This window comes from Cibotium barometz, chromosome 9 (assembly GCF_041138505.1).
Source record: "Cibotium barometz isolate CiBa-2024 chromosome 9, ASM4113850v1, whole genome shotgun sequence".
NCBI classification, from domain to species: domain Eukaryota; kingdom Viridiplantae; phylum Streptophyta; class Polypodiopsida; order Cyatheales; family Cibotiaceae; genus Cibotium; species Cibotium barometz.
This window is the reverse complement of record NC_141054.1, coordinates 31,931,084-31,949,536: the sequence shown is the minus strand read 5'-3', so window position 1 is coordinate 31,949,536 and position 18,453 is coordinate 31,931,084. Positions and strand designations below refer to the sequence as shown.

At 45.8% G+C, this 18,453-nt stretch overlaps 1 protein-coding gene across 1 annotated transcript in view; it reads right to left on the bottom strand.

Annotated features, from left to right (window-relative positions):
* Nucleotides 1-203: 203 nt before the first annotated feature.
* Nucleotides 204-18,453, bottom strand: part of LOC147635469 (uncharacterized) — a 36,974-nt gene continuing 18,724 nt past the window's right edge. The window contains exons 2-5 of the mRNA XM_086802752.1: nucleotides 6,776-6,932; nucleotides 6,582-6,632; nucleotides 1,121-1,213; nucleotides 204-686 (exon numbers count right to left, since the gene is read on the bottom strand). Coding sequence (XP_086658878.1) covers nucleotides 612-686; nucleotides 1,121-1,213; nucleotides 6,582-6,632; nucleotides 6,776-6,932 — 376 coding nt within the window. The 3' untranslated portion in view covers nucleotides 204-611. The remainder of the gene's footprint in view (nucleotides 687-1,120; nucleotides 1,214-6,581; nucleotides 6,633-6,775; nucleotides 6,933-18,453) is intronic.

The window sequence follows — 18,453 nt, the reverse complement described above, 5'->3', positions numbered from 1 at the left end:
TAATGCAAAAAATTGTGCGCTAGAACTGTCTTCTAACACACTGAAAAATTTGTAGTAGGAAGGTAGGTAGAACTCGTGTGACTATAATAAAAGCCTAGAATATTACTGATGATAACAAAGCTTTTTTTTAAGACTGGTTGTTGTTTCCATTGCCAAGGCAAACAGGGTTTAACAATTTGCTGATATTTGTAGTAGGGGAGCTATGTAAAATTTGTGCCATTATATAAAACCTCCAAAGTGCAAATGCCACACTGTGCCATCCATCCAACTTATCATAGCCATACAATCGGTTTTGATACACTTACCTGTTCCTTGTAGCAATCTAGAGGCAATTCCAAACAACCACCACCACCAATGTTCCATGGTTCTCTGTCCTCACTACATCACTGGGAATCTTGATAAAATGCATGAGGACTACCAGATTCCTGGGACCCAACAAAATCAGAGACCCCCCCCCCCCCCCCCCCCCCCTCTCTCTCTCTCTCTCTCTCTCTCACTGCAGCTGCTTCATACAATTAAATCAACACAACCCCAATCTTCCAGGTTTAGAAGATTTGAGCTAAACTGAAGAACAGTGTACACCGCCCTGACAGGGCAAAAAAATGTTTTCATCAAGAAGCACCCTCTCCTGACATAACATGCAGCAGTAATGCCACCAGACAGCCAAGCACTGCACCCGCAACTACCTGCAAATCCAAACAATCAAGCTAAGGTCACTACTACACACTAACTCAGAACTTCATTACAGCACCATGCACACATGCCACACACTTGCACCCTGTGAAATTTGAATTCATATGAACATATGGCTTGTAAGACCATATAATGGTATGGAACTGTCATGCATCATCACATGCTTGCATTTGCACGAGGTAACTTCAGCTAGACAATGCATTACATAGGCATTGCCTACAACACACAGAGGGATGGCAAGCGTGCAGGGTTACACTCCCGCATAGGCACCCTCACGTAAATGTATACTGCAGATTGCACTTTCCCCAGATAAATCTGAGTATTCACATGACTTGGCTAGACCTAACTACAGATAAGATGAATGACATGATAAATACAAAAAACAAACTAACAAATGCCATAAATTTCATGGAAAAGATAATCTCACCTGTGGTGGTGTGTGGCCAAGTGGCTCTCGAAGAGGTCTAGACTCTGCCAGAGGATGCTCTCGTGGAAGCTCAAATACAATCTGATTCAACACCTGCAGTGTATTTCGTTAATAAGTGTTTCATTAGTGCATAGAGACAAAAAAGAAGCTCCAAAAGGTGTTTTTGGAGCCCTTTGTGTCAAAAAAAAAATGCAGGATCAGCCTTGTAGGTGAACATGATTTCAGCCAAGAGAGAGTGAAAGTGGAAGGAGAGATGGAGAGAAAAAGCCATGGTGACTTGGTGCATAGACATGGATGCGAGAGAGAGAGAGAGAGAGAGAGAGAGAGAGAGAGATGGATGTGATAACACACACACACACACACGAGAGAGAGAGAGTTGTTGCACAGCACAACAATGATTGTATTATGATACTACTTCCACCATGTATAGGCACCAAGGCCCTATCTTATGTTCTCTTAATAAGAGGGTGTTCACACACCACTGGACACTTACTAGACTCCGAAATATCCAACAAACCCCCCTTTGTAGTGAAGAAGTGTCATCCAAGAGAGAGACCTTCAGTATGATGATTTGGGCTTTAAATTGCAATCATGTGATACAAAAGAACACAATGATGCCAACACTTAAACTCTCATATCAGGCCTAACACGAGCTTGACCATACCATCCATAGACAAACCCCCCGGCTCTAAGTAGGGAAAGTAAGATAAAAAGGAGCTGAGCCTTTTATAGAAACAAGGCTTACAAAAAAGACATCCACCTAGCGGTCACCTCCCGGTCACTCTCCTACTTGTTGCCTTCGAATTCTGGGTCCACCACGTAAGCTGCAATGGAGAGTAGTAGGAACTCCACCTTTTTAGACACAAGGCATGGATCTCCTTGTATTTGACTTCGTCAAGCATAAAGTCTTTCAACTTCTCTATCATGCGATCCATGGCCTCGTAGACCTTGCCTATGCATGGTTGCATAGTGTCTACAATCCTCAATAGGTGGACTATGGGCCTCATCATAGCATCCGTGGTCTTTACACTCTCCCACCACGAGGCATCATCCGCCTGTAACCTACACTCTCGGCCAATGTTTGTACTGGACTCTTGCATGTCGACAAACTTGTCGTTAAGGAAAAGTCTCCTCAAAGCACCGCTACAATCCTTCAACCGGCCCAACATGAGGAAGTTGTAGGCAAACCAGGTGTCGGAATATTTGAGGAGAGAGAGAGAGAGAGAGGACCTCTTGTTGAACTCATGCCGAAGTCATGGGTGGTTGAGGAGAAAGGAGACCATGGTGTTAGCCTCCTCAATGAGCGGGCTGATCCATGGCAATGCCCCTATGTCCTTGAGGAGGTTGTTTAGGTAATGAGCCATACAAAAGGACACCGTGACATGTCCATACATACCTTGGAGGATAACTCCCGTCGCCCTATTCGAAGGCTCCCCATCCGCAACAAAGCCCACTACATGCTCGGAGCCAATGATCTCCATGGTGGTAGCCCACTCCGCCGCAAGTACATCCGCGCTCTTCTCGGTGCCGGATGCATCATGAGATGAGATGAAGTACATCTCTCTACGGGAATATGCAATCACGCCATGAATACTCCTCTTGCGGGTGTCGCTGCATCCATCCACAATGAGGGAGACTCCGTTCCTCTCCCATTGCCGCTTTGTGTTGTCGGCCGCTTGCTCTCCAATGCGCTTCTCCTTTTCAAGCAATATAGTGCGCAAGCTCTCGGATGAGGGAGGCATATAGGTTAAGCCATACTACCCAATCTTCTTAACCATGACCTTGAAGTATTCCGACCTATTCAAGAAAGCAATTTACTAATGAGAAGGGGACTAGTATGATGAAAACATGAATGATGAATTAGCAATGATCGATAGCACTTACCTAGCCGCTTGAAAGACAATGTGGTCGTGGAAGAAGAAGCAGGCCACCGCCATATCCATCTCCTCCTTCAACTTGGGATTCCAATTCTCCCCAAGTGTAGATTGTCGCCGTGGGCTCCACAAGGGTTGAGAGGCCGTGGAGATGGAGGGTGCCGGCGTGATGGATGGAGCAACATTCCGACTCGATGGTGAAGGTGATGGCGTGCATGATCTTGATCCACCACATGAATCCATCGTAGAGGCTCGAGTTCCTCTCTCCATCGTCGCAGGATCCACAGCCACTCGTGGTGTCCTTCTTACTGCTTCGACCACCTCGTAGACGGCAAGCTTGTCGAGAAGTTCCTGTCTCTTTTCGGTTGTGACATTCATGCAAAACCGCACCTCATGCCCACTAGGCCACTCTCATGCAAAAGGTGGGCTCGCACTTTGTCGGCGCCACCCGTTCACCGGTATGGGCAAAGCTTACATGCCCATGGCTGAGTGCTCAGTGGAGGATGCCATGGTTGAAGATGGCTTGAGAGAGGGAGAGAGGCTTGGGGAAGAGAGACTAGAGGCTTGAGAGAGAGAGACTAGATCATAGAGAGTAGAGAGACTAGAGTGCTTGTGTGAGAGGCTTGGAAGTTGGAAGAGGCTTGAGGGAGAGAGACTAGAGTAGTAGAGTGCTTGTGTGTGTGTGGCTTGCTACTTGAAGCTTAAGCAATGAGCAAAGACTCAAGAGACTTGAACTTCCTTGAAGGCTTGAAGGGGTGTGTGTGTGTGAGGAAGTGTGTGCGCGCACTTGTTCTTATATAGATAGGCAAGACTCAAGAGAAGAGGCAAGGGCCAAGGGCCAAGGCAAGAGAGCCCACACACGCCCCCAAGACAGCGTCCCCAAATGGCCAGAATAACGATCACAAAACTGACCGTTGGAAAGCGCAATGGCTATTTGCCGTCCCCCACAGAGCCGTCCTCCACACCATCCCGGCTCGTAGCCGTCCCCGTCCCCCTATCCCTTGTGAGGGACGCCTCCAAGGGGGACGTCCATCCGTCCCCGTTGCTGTCACGTCTCGGAACGACGTCCCTGCATCCCAAGGTCCCATCCCCTACGTCCCCTGTGACTATGATTGCAGGGCAAGGCAACACAAAGCAGTAACGGCGGCGAACAGGAGGCGACACGGCTGGTGGATGGGACTGGGGTGTGACGCCCAATGTGCCCCCCAAGAAGGCTGGGCGGGGTGGCGGCGGAGCACCACCGGCCAAGAAGAGTGGTGCGAGTGCGGGGCCGGTGACGATGTCGAGGTCGGTTGGACCTGGTGCCAAGGTCAGGCAAACGGGCTGATGGCAGGGACATGAACTGGGCAGTGCTGGACATGAGAAAAGAGGGTTACCAGAACCAGTCGCGGGAAGGCTCTGATACCAATTGATGGGGTTTAGGCTTAGGGCAAAACTAGAAACAGGAAGCATAATGGTTTTAGAGTTAAACCATACACAAGCCTAATGACACAATAATTAATGAACAACCTAATCTACAAGCGGAGTGCACCATAGACTACACCTTGGCTTAGTGTGTTATATTAAACATAAAATGATAGTCCTTTTATAGGAGAGCACCCCTTTACATATTCTAAAGCATATGTTGCCACCACATCTACCTTATGCCAAATATGATGCCAAGTGTCCTCAAAAGGTGTCACATGCTTACATAATATCTTAAGGGACTGTTTCCACACACAAAGGAACCTACACAATAGATATCTTTACAAGGGGTTTTTCCCACACAACACACACTTTATACAAATCTCCTTTAACATTGACTTTCCCTAACAATCCCTCCCTCAATGAAACGGATGCATGAGCCAAAGATAGGCTAACAAAGTGATGGCACCTACTAGATGTCAAGCAGCACGAACAATCTCCGAGAGTAGCCTCGAACATAATCTTCCTTTTGCACCGATCTTCGAATATGCCATCGATGAAGATGAGGACATGAACAAAGCCCTCCCAAAATTGGATCTTAACAGAAGAGTAATGAGGGTGGAGAGGATGAAGTCCTTTACTTGCTCCATCAAAAGAAAGGGAAATTACATGGAGTGATAACAACAAATGTGTGTACAAACTTGACCCTTGCAAAGTATAAAGCATACTTGATAGGCCTAAAACCCAATAAAACCTAAACTTGTGAACGCTACCTGCCCTAATAGGATCATCTCTTCATCAAGAGCAGCAAGGGTTCTTTGCTTGTTGAGAATCACGATGTCCCCCAAAATCTGATGAATATTTTATAGTCATGGGTTCTCTACTCGGGAAGTCCCCCAAAATTTGAATATTTTATAGTCATGGATTCTCTGCCTGGGAAGTCCCCCAAAATTTGAAATTTTCCTTATGCATCGGTTTGGCGCAAGATTAGGGACCAGCTTTCCGTGTACAAGTCATTTCATGGCTCCTATGGTTGTCATGATGCACAGATGGTGGGAGGACTTTGGTTCGGATGGACCTGAGCTACAGCAGCTGGCCATTCGCATACTTAGCCAGGCCGTCAGCTCCGTGCAAAAGGAAGATTATGTTCGAGGCTACTACTTGGAGATTGATCGTGCAGCTTGACATCTGGTAGCTGCCATCACTTTGTTAGCCTATCTTTGGCTCATGCCTCCATTTCATTGAAGGAGGATCTCATCCATGTAGAGACCAAACAGAATCGAAAGAAAGAGGGCAGTCCTATTTCACCCCAATAGTGCTAGTGTCCTCCCATGACATACCTCCTGGAGCTCTGACCCAGCCAGTAGCTGGCTCATAATGTGCTATGATGCCCCGTATCAGCTCCAAGGGTACACCCAAAGCTTGCAAGCGCCCAAAGAGATGTGCCCAAGAGACCATGTCAATAGCTTTGCAGAAGTCCAAAAAGCAACAGTAAACATCTGAGACCTGGCCTCCTCAATCATGGCCCTCAGTATGAAAATTTGGTCCAATGTAGAATATGACCTCCGGTAACCTGCCTGCCCTGAGGCCCTGTATCCATGCCTCTCCGCAATGGAGCTAAGCTCAGACTCTTAACACAGATCCATAAACTTCGGTCAATGTGTGCCAATCATGATACTCCTGTAGTTGCCAGGATCTAAAGGGTCACTTTGAGGATAATGGTGATGGTCTTAGTGGACCAAGAAGGTGGGAAGCCATGCCATAAAGCTCTGTTGAACATGTGTGTTAGGAGAAGGGCTAGGGTGTCACATGCAAGTGCAAAATGCTCCGCGAATAATCCTTCATGATTCTAGGCACACCTGTTCCAGAGTTTGTGTATGGCTGTGGTGACATTTGAGACATTGAAAAGGGTCAATGATGAAGCGGGGCAAAGGGTGGTTGGTTGGGTACATGGTAGAGTTTTTTTGCGTGTGTGTCGGGAGAGAGAGAGAGAGAGAGAGAGAGAGAGAGAGAGAGATTAACGTCTACAAAAGACTTGAAGTGCTTATGAGAGAGGGGGTAAAGAAAACATTCACTCCAAAAGCCAGAAATCAACCCTTCCATACTTGTTCTCTTAAGTGTCACCTCAGAAAAAAAAACATAAATAAGCATGAATGCACCAAAGAAGTTAGAACATGCACTACCTCGGCTTGTCGACCTGCCTGCAGTCTTACTCCAGATGCGTCATACATCACCTGCAAGGTTCCAAATTTGATTCAGGGCTTAGCCTTCAAACTTTGTGGCATTTATGCACATATCAAAATAGCCTGGCTTACTCTCTAATGGACTATTGCTGCACTCGTGTTTTGCTGTTTTAAAACTCAAAAAATAAACCTACCACACTCGCTAGCACTACTGCAATTGCAAAAAGGGACCCTCCAGGACCATCTTTCAAGCCTATGGCTGCTGCAAGGCCCATCACAGTAGCTGCATGCGAGGACGGCATCCCACCAGAGCTAACCAGCCTCTTTGCTTCCCACCGTTTCTCTTTGTACCTGAAATGCAAGCTCCCAAATAAGTCACCTTCAAGGAGTGCTCACTATATAAATACTACAAAACAGCATTAAAATATACATTGAAAGAAATTGTCCACATACATGTAATATTTTTGTACAAGGGCTTCTGTCTACTCTTTTAGCTTCGCACATTTAAACTATCATTCAAATTGATTGTCCGGTCTCAATAAGACCAAGAAAATGGATTTACTTCCAACTCGTATGAATCTCAAGCATCAACTGCGATGTCTCATTTTATTATTCCCTTATTTTACATACCATTTGTAATGCCATTGTAGATTATATCTAGATATGTAAATACTTACTACATTTTTACAAAATGCTACAATATCTAGTCTTTTCCCCATTTTGGGAGCCTTTTCTGAAGCTATTCCATTTGGAATTTGAAAAAGTGTCCAATAGCAAGGTTGTAGAGGATGTGGAGTAGAGCAAATTTGTATGTCTAATCCCAAGTTGATTCGGCCATCTTGATCACCAAGCAGCAACTTGAAGTAGAGGAACAAGTCATTTTGTACTATTTTTTGTGCTTAGATTTTCATGTCAACTTCTGCAAATTGAATTTCAAGGCTCCACTAGTGGAGTTTGGACAAGAAGTGTGAAGCCGAAAAACATAGAGCTCATCGAGGTCTTCAAAAATCTAGGGTGCTGGATTTGGAGATATGACCTCCCAAAGGAAGCTACATTCAATACTTTAAAAAAAAAGTGAAGAGCAAGAATTTACCAACTTGCATGGCACCCCTCCAGAGATGGTTTGGAGACCGAGATGGTTAGAAACATTAGGTACAATACGTATGATGTGTGTAACTAATCCAAGAGCTCGCAAAATAAAGGCGCACAATTTATTCACTTAAAACCACAAGCACACTTAAATAGTTAACACCACACTGGTCCCCCCCCCCTTCCTTTTCTCTCTGGAATTTATGTCGTTTTACTAAGGAGTATGTAACTGTTACAAGCTTTGGAGGTGCTTCATGAGTCTAGCACCAAGTTATCCAAAATACAATAACAATGTCTTAAAATATCCACAATATTCAATGTCTATCAAATCCCCATAGGATCTCCTCATGGAACGCTCCTGGTACAAGACTCGAAACCTACAAACAAAACAGACAAACAAGAAGGGGGTGCAGGCCTGACTCACCTCCCAACCATGACAGCCGTGGGCAAGCCCACAAGACCTGGCTGTTCCCACCGAGCCACGAGCTGAGCTAACTAGATGGACGTACCGACCAATCTCTACCTTGCAACGTCCCATACCGCCACGAAGCTACCCTCGCGGGCCTTGAGACTGCTGCCGGCCTCGGCTGCATAAAGCAAGTGCACGTCTGCACTAGATCCAGGCTCCAGACCATAGAGCTCTCACAAATCACACGAGACTCTATATCACTAATGACTAACCTTGGCCACCCTTTATAGGCTCTTGGCCGGTCATCGGGCATCCACACTTGGGCGCCCGCCCATCCATACTTGGGTGCCCGCCCGTTAGTCTATCCTTAACTCAGCTCGCCAATCAGCCTGCCTAGCTCCAAGCTTCCCCAAACCTCGAAGCTAGTCTTGTGTGCGTGTAGCACACGTTAGATGCACACTGTGTACATGACATACTCCCCTTCCTCTAAGAGCTCACTCCTCTTGTATTCCGTGATAAGCATATTACACAATCTTCTTTCACGAAATCCAAGAATCTTTTCAGGTTCGTGTGGAACAAATGTCATGTCCTCAACATCTATGATTTCTTGAGGAGTAACCAACTGGTCTGTTCCACCCAGTACTTCCTTAAGTCTACTGACATGAAATACAGGATGAACTTTCATACGAGAAGGCAAATCCAATTCATATGCAACTGAACCAATCCGTCGTGTAATACGAAATGGTCCACAGTATCTAGGGGATAATTTCGGAGATCGACCTGTCCGTAAAGTCTCAGAATCTTTCGGAACTCGCAAATACACCATCGTTCCTTCAGAGAACTCTCTGGGTCATGGCCCTCGAAGCACGGGTCACGGACCTTGAACAAGAGAACATAGCACTCAAGGAGGAGGTGAGTGCATTGAAAGTGGAACTGGTAGCCGTCAAGAACACCGAGAAGGAAGAAAGGGAGATCAATGACAACACTCTCACTGCCATCAAAGAAGAGATCTCCAAGGAGATCACAAAGGACATGGAGGGAAAACTCGAAGCCAAGCAGTCAGGATGGGTTGAGGTGGTGAAGAAGAACATCCGTAAAGAAGTGAGGAAGGAGACTCAAAGGGAAGGTCACAGGTATAGCCGAGACACCCAACTCCACTCCCGAGAAAGATGGACAGCTTCTATGCATGAAGCTAGGCTACAGGGAAGAGGACCCTCTCCCCTTCACCAAAGCATGAAGAGCCGGGAAAGACTTAACACGCAAGCGAGCCCTCATCCTACAGTTTGAGGGAGAGTGTCATGTGCACAGTGGGTATCTACCGTGTGCTATACGCATGCAAGACTAGTTTCGAGGCTTGGGGAAGCTTGGAACTAGGCAGGCTGATTGACGAGCTGAGTTAGGGAAATACTAACGGGCGGGCACCCAAGTATGGACGGGCGGGCGGCCAAGTGTGGACGCCCGATGACCGGCCAAGAGCCTATAAAAGGGTGGCCAAGGTTAGTTATTGGCATAGAGAGTCTCGCGAGTTTGTGAGAGCTCTATGGTCTTGGAGCCTGGATCTAGTGCAGACGTGCACCTGCTTTATGCAGCCAAGGCCGGCAGCGATCTCGAGGCCCGCGAGGGCAGCTTCGTGGCGGTATGGGACGTCTGTCAAATCCCCACGGATCCCCTCGTGATCGATCTTGGTTCGAAACTCGAATCCTGCAAACAAACGAACAACAAACAGCAAAGGGGGTGCAGGCCTGACTCACCTCCCAACCATGACAGCCGTGGGCGAGCCCACAGTCTTGGCTGTCCCCACCGAGCCACGAGCTGAGCTAACTAGGTTGACGTACCGACCAATCTCCTCCTCGCGACGTCCCATACCGCCACGAAGCTGCCCTCGCGGGCCTCGAGATTGCTGCCGGCCTTGGCTGCATAAAGCAGGTGCACGTCTGCACTAGATCCAGGCTCCAAGACCATAGAGCTCTCACAAACTCGCGAGACTCTCTATGCCAATAACTAACCTTGGCCACCCTTTTATAGGCTCTTGGCCGGTCATCGGGCGTCCACACTTGGCCGCCCGCCTGTCCATACTTGGGTGCCCGCCCGTTAGTATATCCCTAACTCAGCTCGTCAATCAGCCTGCCTAGATCACCTGTTACAGTAGGATTCTCAGGACTTCAGCATGATGCAGCACGTAATTTTTTGCAAGATATGCAGGAAATGTTACAAGTTGCGAAGGAATCTATTAGGAGTGCTCAAGACCGAGACAGGTTTTATTCTAATAGACATCGTTCACCTAGAGAGTTCTCTGAAGGAACGATGGTATATTTGCGAGTTCCAAAAGATTCCGAGACTTTACGGACAGGTAGATCTTCGAAATTATCCCCTAGATACTGTGGACCATTTCGTGTTACACGACGGATTGGTTCACTTGCATATGAATTGGATTTGCCTTCTCATGTGAAAGTTCATCCTGTATTTCATGTCAGTAGACTTAAGGAAGTACTGGGTGGAGCAGATCTGTTAGTTACTCCTCAAGAAATTATAGATGTCCAGGACATGACATTTGTTCCGCACGAACCTGAAAAGATTCTTGGATTTCGTGAACGAAGATTGCGTCATACGCTTATCACGGAATACAAGATCAAGTGGAAGGATCGTGTTGAGGAGGACGCTACATGGGAGACATTGACTTCTCTTCAGAGAGATTACCCTGGCTTTTTAGTGAGCTCAGGAGTGAGCTCTTAGAGGAAGGGGAGTATGTCATGTGCACAGTGGATGACGAGCTGAGTTAGGGATATACTAACGGGCGGGCACCCAAGTATGGACGGGCGGGCGGCCAAGTGTGGACGCCCGATGACCGGCCAAGAGCCTATAAAAGGGTGGCCAAGGTTAGTTATTGGCATAGAGAGTCTCGCGAGTTTGTGAGAGCTCTATGGTCTTGGAGCCTGGATCTAGTGCAGACGTGCACCTGCTTTATGCAGCCAAGGCCGACAGCAATCTCGAGGCCCGCGAGGGCAGCTTCGTGGCGGTATGGGACGTCGCGAGGAGGAGATTGGTCGGTACGTCAACCTAGTTAGCTCAGCTCGTGGCTCGGTGGGGACAGCCAAGACTGTGGGCTTGCCCACGGCTGTCATGGTTGGGAGGTGAGTCAGGCCTGCACCCCCTTTGCTGTTTGTTGTTCGTTTGTTTGCAGGATTCGAGTTTCAAACCAAGATCGATCACGAGGGGATCCGTGGGGATTTGACAGTGGTATCAGAGCATACCTCGTGAACGAGCAAGTCGGTAGGTAGAGAAGAAAAGGTCGAAGTACGGTATGTGTTAAAAAAGCTTGCTGTTTTTTCTGTACATACTGCAGTTTTCAGTTTTGTATGTGTTTTTCCTTCATCAAAGAACCCCATGTTGATGGGAGATGGTAGGTTGAATAGGGTTGATTGCTTTTGCAAGGAAGAGAAGTCGTGTTTGTGCAGTCGCATGAGAGAAAACAGAAAAAAAAAAAAAAGCAAGTTTGCTTTTTGTTGAACGTTTGAGAGAGAGAGCAAGAGAAGTGCTGGATTGACGAGTTGGTTGGCCGAGTGCTGGGGACACGTGCTGGTTGATTTTGCAGGCGGGCAGGTGCGTTGCAAGCGGGGATGCCAGTAGCCAGGCGGCCTAGGCCTGTAGGCAGCTGGGCGGCCAAGCCTGCCAAGCCAAGCGGCTTGCGCTGCCACCCCAGGCCGGCCAGGCTTGCGTAGCCAGGCGGCCAGGCCAGGCCGGCGCCCAGGCCACGCAAAGCAGGCACTTATGCTTACGCCACTTTGTGGCCATGCTTAGGTGAGAGAGGCGCAGCCCACTTGTGCGCAAGCAAGCGCCGGCAAGACAACACGCGCAGGCAGTTCCAGCGACGGCAGCCAGCACGCCGGCAACTTTTCTTGGAGGGAAGAGAAAAAAAAAAAAACAAGGAAAGCACTCGTTATTCTTGGGCTTTCGTTTTTTTTACTTTAAAAATTTTTTTATAAAAAGGTTTAAAAATCATCCCCTCTCCAAAGTTTAAAGGTGTTTATTTTTCTTTTAAAGACAAAAGAATATATATATCCATATATATATATATTAAAATATATATATATATATATATATATATATTTATTCAAGAAAAAAAAAAGAAAAAAAACACAAAAGCTAAAGTAAAAGCTAAGCTTAGCTTTTCGAGATTTTCTTTTTTTGGCTTTTGGGAAACCTTTATAAACCCCTCTAGTGGGCTTCTTGCCACACATCTCTCGACTTCTCGAGTTCTCAAGTTCTCGAGTTCTCAAGCTCTCAAGTTCGCACGCACTTTTGTTGTGCAAAGATCGAATTTTCTCTCCGCGTACCCTCTTCACGATGTCGACCCAAGAATCAGAGTTGGAGCCCCTCGGGGAACGCGAAGGCTTGCCGGCTACGGAAGGCACTGATGCCGATCTTTTTGACGAGTTTGTGTCAAAATCAGATTTCCAAGAGTTCAAAGTAGCTCTCGAAGCTTCTTCGTCGGAACGTCAGGCACAAATCGCAGCCCAGATGCAAGCTTTGCAGAACTCCATCGCTCTCTTGACCACTACCCTCTCTACTTTCTCGGGAATGGATACCTTGGCTTCAACTTTAGGCCCCAATATTACTCCGGAACCGTTCGGGGGCGAGCGAAAGCAGAGAACCAAGGAGATCGTGGACACTTGGTTACACAAGTGGCAAGTTCACTTTCAGTTTCATCCATATGATGATGGAAAGAAGATACAGTTAGCAGCAGGTTTCCTGTCCGGCAAAGCTTTGCTTTGGTGGAAGGAACTGAACCCAAAGCCAACGACTTGGGCACAATTTGAAGATATTTTCAAGAAAGAATTCCTCAAGAAAGAGGATGATTATGATGTTGTTGCCCGGTTTTCAGCTTTGACCATGACCTCGCAGCACCTCACTTATGAGGTCTACCTCCAGAAGTTTCGTGACTTGCAGATGAAGGCTACAAAGATGGATCCCACTACTCTTTTGGGGTTTTTCGTAGCTGGTTTACCCGACTCGTACCGATTACAGGTTAAAAATAACAAATGCAAAACTTTGGACGAGGCTATTCATTCAGCTCGTATCTATGATGATATGATGGTCTCTTCCAAGTCAAAACCCGTTACCGAGCAGGGGAACAAGCATAAAAGAAAGTTCTCCGCACCTATGGCTAACACGACTGAAGGCAAGTCTTCGGACCAACCTTCGAAGAATACAAGTTCGACACCAGCGAAGAAGAAACGACTCCTTAGGGCTTTGAAGCTCAAGAAGGAAGGACGTTGTTTTATCTGCGAAGAAAAAGGACACATGCGTAATGAGTGCCCGAAGAAAAAGGGTACCAAGTCAAACGCAGGACCCAAGCCAAAGGCAGCTAACCAGTTGTCTTTGACAGGTATGTCAATTACTGCTCTCTCGCCCTAGTACTTGTTCTGATTGTCTGTTCAATTCTAAGGTATTTGGCATGCATGATCTTCTCCGAGTTTATGGAGAAGTGAATGGCCATAAAATTCACATTCTTTTAGACCCTGGCAGTTCGCATAACTTTGTTAACTACAAACTTGTGCAGAAATTGAGTCTTGACACGACACTCAGCGACCATACCTATGAGGTACGTCTACCTGCGGGCAGACAAGTTTGGGATCGCAAGGTCGAGATGCTTCCAATCCAGATTCAGGACTACAAAGATACTCTAGAATGCTATGTTATGCATCTGGAAAATGTAGACTTGTTATTAGGGATTGAGTGGTTTAAGACTCTTGATGTCCAGATAGATTGGTCTAGTCATATTTTTTCTTTTCAGCATAGGGACACCAAGTATAGTATTTTAGGTGATTGTATCCATCCCTCTCAGGGACCTCTTGTCAATACAATTGATTTTGGAAATATAATGAATTCTTCTTTGTACACCGCTTTCCATTGTGTCTTGTTTCCACTTTCTTCTTTTCTCATCCCTTCCATGGATGTGAATGAATTAAGTGTGTTTGAAGGCAAAGAATTACAGAAGATACTTGATTCGTTTCAAGATGTATTTCCTAAGGAACTGCCATCAGGTTTACCACCTGAACGGGCAGTAGATCATCGTATTGACTTGATCCCTGGTGCTCATCCTGTGAGTATTCCACCTTATAGGATGAGCCAAGCTGAGGAAGATGAGTTGACTAAACAACTCGCAGATCTTCCTCTAAGAGCTCACTCCTGAGCTCACTAAAAAGCCAGGGTAATCTCTCTGAAGAGAAGTCAATGTCTCCCATGTAGCGTCCTCCTCAACACGATCCTTCCACTTGATCTTGTATTCCGTGATAAGCGTATGACGCAATCTTCGTTCACGAAAGCCAAGAATCTTTTCAGGTTCGTGCAGAACAAATGTCATGTCCTGGACATCTATAATTTCTTGAGGAGTAACTAACTGATCTGCTCCACCCAGTACTTCCTTAAGTCTACTGACATGAAATACAGGATGAACTTTCACATGAGAAGGCAAATCCAATTCATATACAACTGAACCAATCCGTCGTGTAACACGAAACGGTCCACAGTATCTAGGGGATAATTTCGGAGATCTACCTGTCCGTAAAGTCTCGGAATCTTTTGGAACTCGCAAATACACCATCGTTCCTTCAGAGAACTCTCTAGGTGAACGATGTCTATTAGAATAAAACCTGTCTCGGTCTTGAGCACTCCTAATAGATTCCTTCGCAACTTGTAACATTTCCGGCATATCTTGCAAAAAATTACGTGCTGCATCATGCTGAAGTCCTGAGAATCCTACTGTAACAGGTGATCTAGGTTGAAAACCATACATAAGCATGAAAGGACTAAACCCTGTACTCGTATGCTTAGTACTGTTATATGCAAATTCTAACATAGGAAGATAATCCTCCCATGAACTTTGTCTTTTGGATACATATGCTCGAAGCATATCCTCCAAAATCTGATTCACTCTTTCAGTCTGGCCATCAGATTGAGGATGATCAGAGGAACTCAAATTCAAAGTTGTTTCCAACTTCTCGAAAACAAGTTTCCAAAAATCACTCGTAAACTTAGAGTCCCTATCACTGACTATGTCCTGCGGTAACCCGTACAGTCTAAACAATTGCTCGATAAACTGCCGAGCTAATTGCGTAGCTGTAATAGTCTTCCGGGTCGGTAAAAATCTAGCCATTTTTGTCAAGCGATCTACCACAACCCAAATAGAATCATGGCCTTGATGTGTTCTTGGCAATCCGGTAATAAAATCCATGGAAATACTTTCCCATTTATTACCTGGGATTTGCAAAGGATGCAACAACCCAGCCTGTCTAAAGCGTTCAGCTTTATTTGCCTGACAAATCTGACACTTGAGAACATAATCTTCTACATAGCCTTTCATCTTCGGCCAATAAAAAGTGTGTTTCACTAATGATAGTGTCCTGTGTACCCCAGGGTGTCCCGCAGAAGGGGCGTCGTGACACTCCCTCAGAATCTTGGACCTAATGTCCGGGATCTGTGGTACACAAATTTTGTCATTACGGAATAGTAAACCATTCCGAATCATCCACTGACCTCCTGCAGCCTGTATAGTAGACTGCTCAGTCACCGAGTCTTGGTCAATCAATGAGCTCCCGTCTTGGATCTTCTGCCAAAATGGACCAAAATAACTATCAGTCCTGCAAAGCCCTCTCAATGACTGAAATAAGTCAGTAGAAATCTCGGTGAACGACAAAGTATTCACCTCTCTAATCCGACTAAGCGCATCTGCAATATTATTCATGGACCCTTTCCGATAACGGATCTCAAAATCAAAATCTTGCATTAACTCTGCCCAACGAGCTTTCCTGCCTCTCAAATCATCCGCATCACACATACTTGATTGACTGATGATCAGTCAATACCACAAACTTAGAGCCATATAAATAATGTCTCCAAACCTTGAGAGCATGAATCACAGCATAAAGCTCCTTCTCAAGGGTTGGCCAACGAGATTGAGTGTCGTCTAGCTTTTTACTTTCAAAAGCAACCGGTCTACCATCTTGAAATAAAGCAGCCCCAATAGCATAGTCACTGGCATCAGTTTCAAGAACATAAGGCCGACTAGGATCAGGCAATGCTAAGATAGGTGCTTCCTTGACTTTATCTTTCAAAAGTCTGAAGGCCATATCCAAATCGTTATTCCAAGTGATAGGCTGATTGGACTTACGTCCACGACCTTTCAATAAGTCGGTCATCGGTAGAGTGAGCTGAGAGTACTCCCGTACAGATTTCCTAAGAAAAACAACAAAACCGAGAAAAGAACGAAGTTGTTTCACTGTTCGCGGTATAGGCCAGTCCAAAACCTTCTGAACTCGGCCATAGTCAATGCTCAATCCATCTCTAGTGATCTTGTGTCCCAAGTAAATGATGTCGGTCATAAAGAACTCACATTTACTGAATTTAGCATATAGTCGATTCTGTCTTAAAATAGCTAAGACAATCGTGAGGTGTCTGACATGATCCTCAAGAGTACGGCTATATATCAAAATATCATCCAAGAACACCACCACAAATTTTCCCAAATGTTCACGAAAAAGATCGTTCATCATTTGCTGGAAAGTGGCTGGAGCATTGGTTAACCCAAAAGGTAATACGAGAAACTCGTAATGGCCATACCTAGTCCGAAAGGCGGTTCTTTCGACATGCCTTTCATGAATACGTATCTGGTGATAGCCAGTACGTAAATCTATCTTCGTGAAATATTTCGCTCCTGCTAACCGGTCAATTAGGTCATCTGATCTAGGGAGAGGATAACGGTTCTTAATTGTCAGCTTGTTCAATCTTTTGTAATCTATACACATTCTCCAAGTATTGTCCTTCTTTCTCCTAAGCAACACAGGTGCACCCCAAGGTGATTTACTTGGACGGATCTGGCCCATCCTCAAATAATCTGCGAGTTGTTTAGCCAACTCATCTTCCTCAGCTTGGCTCATCCTATAAGGTGGAATACTCACAGGATGAGCACCAGGGATCAAGTCAATACGATGATCTACTGCCCGTTCAGGTGGTAAACCCGATGGCAGTTCCTTAGGAAATACATCTTGAAACGAATCAAGTATCTTCTGTAATTCTTTGCTTTCAAACACACTTAATTCATTCACATCCATGGAAGGGATGAGAAAAGAAGAAAGTGGAATCAATACACAATGGAAAGCGGTGTATTGATTGTCTGCCCGCAGGTAGACGTACCTCATAGGTATGGTCGCTGAGTGTCGTATCAAGACTCAATTTCTGCACAAGTTTGTAGTTAACAAAGTTATGCGAACTGCCAGGGTCTAACAGAATGTGAATTTTATGGCCATTCACTTCTCCATAAACTCGGAGAAGATCATGCATGCCAAATACCTTAGAATTGAACAGACAATCAGAACAAGTACTAGGGCGAGAAAGTACAGTAATTGACGTACCTGTCAAAGACAACTGGTTAGCTGCCTTGGGCTTGGGTCCTGCGTTTGACTTGGTACCCTTTTGCTTCGGGCACTCATTACGCATGTGTCCTTTTTCTTCGCAGATAAAACAACGTCCTTCCTTCTTAAGTTTCAAAGCCCGAAGGAGTCGTTTCTTCTTCGCTGGTGTCGAACTTGTATTCTTGGAAGGTTGGTCCGAAGACTTGTCTTCTATCGTGTTAGCCATAGGTGCGGAGAACTTTCTTTTATACTTGTTCCCCTGCTCGGTAACGGGTTTTGACTTGGAAGAGACCATCGTATCATCATAGATACGAGCTGAATGAATAGCCTCGTCCAAAGTTTTACATTTGTTATTTTTAACCTGTAATCGGTACAAGTCTGGTAAACCAGCTACGAAAAATCCCAAAATGGTAGTGGGATCCATCTTTGTAGCTTTCATCTGTAAGTCACGAAACTTCTGGAGGTAGACGTCATAAGTGAGGTGCTGCGAGGTCATGGTCAAAGCTGAAAACCGGGCAACAACATCATAATCATCCTCTTTCTTGAGGAATTCTTTCTTGAAGACGTCTTCAAATTGTGCCCAAGTCGTTGGCTTTGGGTTCAGTTCCTTCCACCAAAGCAAAGCTTTGCCGGACAGGAAACCTGCTGCTAACTGTATCTTCTTTCCATCATCATATGGATGAAACTGAAAGTGAACTTGCCACTTGTGTAGCCAAGTGTCCACGATCTCCTTGGTACGCTGCTTTTGCTCGCCCCCAAACGGTTCCGGAGTAATATTGGGGCCTAAAGCAGAAGCCAAGGTATCCATTCCCGAGAAAGTAGAGAGGGTAGTGGTCAATAGAGCGATGGAGTTCTGCAAAGCCTGCATCTGGGCTGCGATTTGTGCCTGACGTTCCGACGAAGAAGCTTCGAGAGCTACTTTGAACTCTTGGAAATCTGATTTTGACATAAACTCGTCAAAAAG